Raw genomic sequence first — 1476 nt, forward strand, 5'->3', positions numbered from 1 at the left:
GCGGGCATGCACTGGTCCCCCCGCCTGCTCTACCGGCTGGCTGGGGGCGTGCTGGGCCACGAGGCCCTGCAGGTGTAGGGGTCCCTGGCCCCCCCAGTTAGCACATGGCAGGTGATGCCACACACTGGAAACAGGGCGCTCCAGCCCTGGGCACCCCTTGGACCCAGGGAGGAGGGACAGGGGCACCACTGGTGTTGTGGGGAGGTTGGGGCTCAGCACTGCCCTGGGGTATGGGGTGGTGGGGATGGGATGGAGTGTCACGGGGTGGCCCAAGGACCTGGCTCAGCCCTGTCCTGTATCCTAGAGCCCCCCACAGCTGGGTCCCCACACCCTGGACCCCCACATGCTCTCCCAGTATTTATTGCTTTATTAACCACCCTGCTGGGGCCGGGGTTGGTGCCTGTCAAGCCACAGCCCGGCACCAACAGACCTGGCCCCGGGACCAAATCCAGCAGGGGGGATACCAAAACCACCCCAGCACTGAGCACTTGGCAGCAGTTCCTGCCCGTCCCCCTGCTCTGGGTCTGTCCCTGTCGCCCACAGTGTCCCTGTCCCTGCGCTGCAGGGCGGATGTACGGGGTGTCTGCCATGAGCACCAGGTGTCTGCCACGGGCACGGGCACCCCGTGCCAGGCCCGACTCTAACCATGCTAACCGCTAACCTGCCCTGCTTGAGAGTTTTATTTTTCTATTTATAAATGGTAATATAATTGTCCCCCATGCCTGCCTGCCCCAGCAGCGGGGCTCACCCCATGGGGCAGGAGGCAGCCTGCTTTTAACCGCTTCTGTTTAAAAACCAAAAGAAATACTACTATTTAATTGTTTGGGGAAATAAAGAAAGTCTATGGCCCTATTGGAGCTGTGGCTGGAAGTGGGGGATGCGTAAGAGGAGTCTGGAGAGGCTGGATTTGACCATCCCAGGGGGCTGGGAGTCCCTGGGGCTGGGCATTCTGAGGGGCTGGAGTATCCCCAGGGTCTGGGGGTCACTGTGGTGGGGGTCAAGCACCCCAAGTAGCTGGGGTATCCTGGAACTGGGTAGGGCATTGCAGGGGGCTGGGGTATCCCTGAGGGCTTGACATCCTGGGGCTCTGGGGGTCCTGAGTGTGGGAGTAGGGACCTCAGTTCCCCCTGGACTACCTGGCCCCCAGATGGGCAAAAAACTCAAGTTTCCCTCCAAATTTTGGCCAGATGGAGACAACCTCGTGATTCAGCTTCTGGTGAGGGGAATAGCAATGCAGCCCTCAGGGGCTCGGGTATCCCCAGGGGGCTGTGGGTCCCTGGGGCTGGGGTTGGGCACTGCAGGAAATTGGGGTATCCCACGGCTGGGGCTCCCTGAGGCTGGAATCGGGCATCCCGAGGGGCTGGGGATCCCTGGGGCAGGGGTCAGGCGTTCTGAGGGGCTGAAATACCCCTGGAGGGCTGGGGGTCCTAGTGCTGGGGGAGGCCGCGATGGGGATCTCGGGGAGCAGGAGGTGGG

General features: G+C 62.2%; 1 protein-coding gene across 1 annotated transcript in view; it reads left to right on the forward strand.

The window, feature by feature from the left end:
- DHH (desert hedgehog) overlaps window positions 1–644 on the forward strand; it is a gene marked incomplete at its 5' end in the record, with an annotated part of 2293 nt that extends 1649 nt beyond the window's left edge. Inside the window, one exon of the mRNA XM_017728675.1 lies at window positions 566–644. Coding sequence (XP_017584164.1) covers window positions 566–644 — 79 coding nt within the window. The remainder of the gene's footprint in view (window positions 1–565) is intronic.
- Window positions 645–1476: the final 832 nt, after the last annotated feature.

Source organism: Corvus brachyrhynchos, unplaced genomic scaffold (genome assembly GCF_000691975.1).
Source record: "Corvus brachyrhynchos isolate BGI_N302 unplaced genomic scaffold, ASM69197v1 scaffold193, whole genome shotgun sequence".
NCBI lineage: Eukaryota > Metazoa > Chordata > Aves > Passeriformes > Corvidae > Corvus > Corvus brachyrhynchos.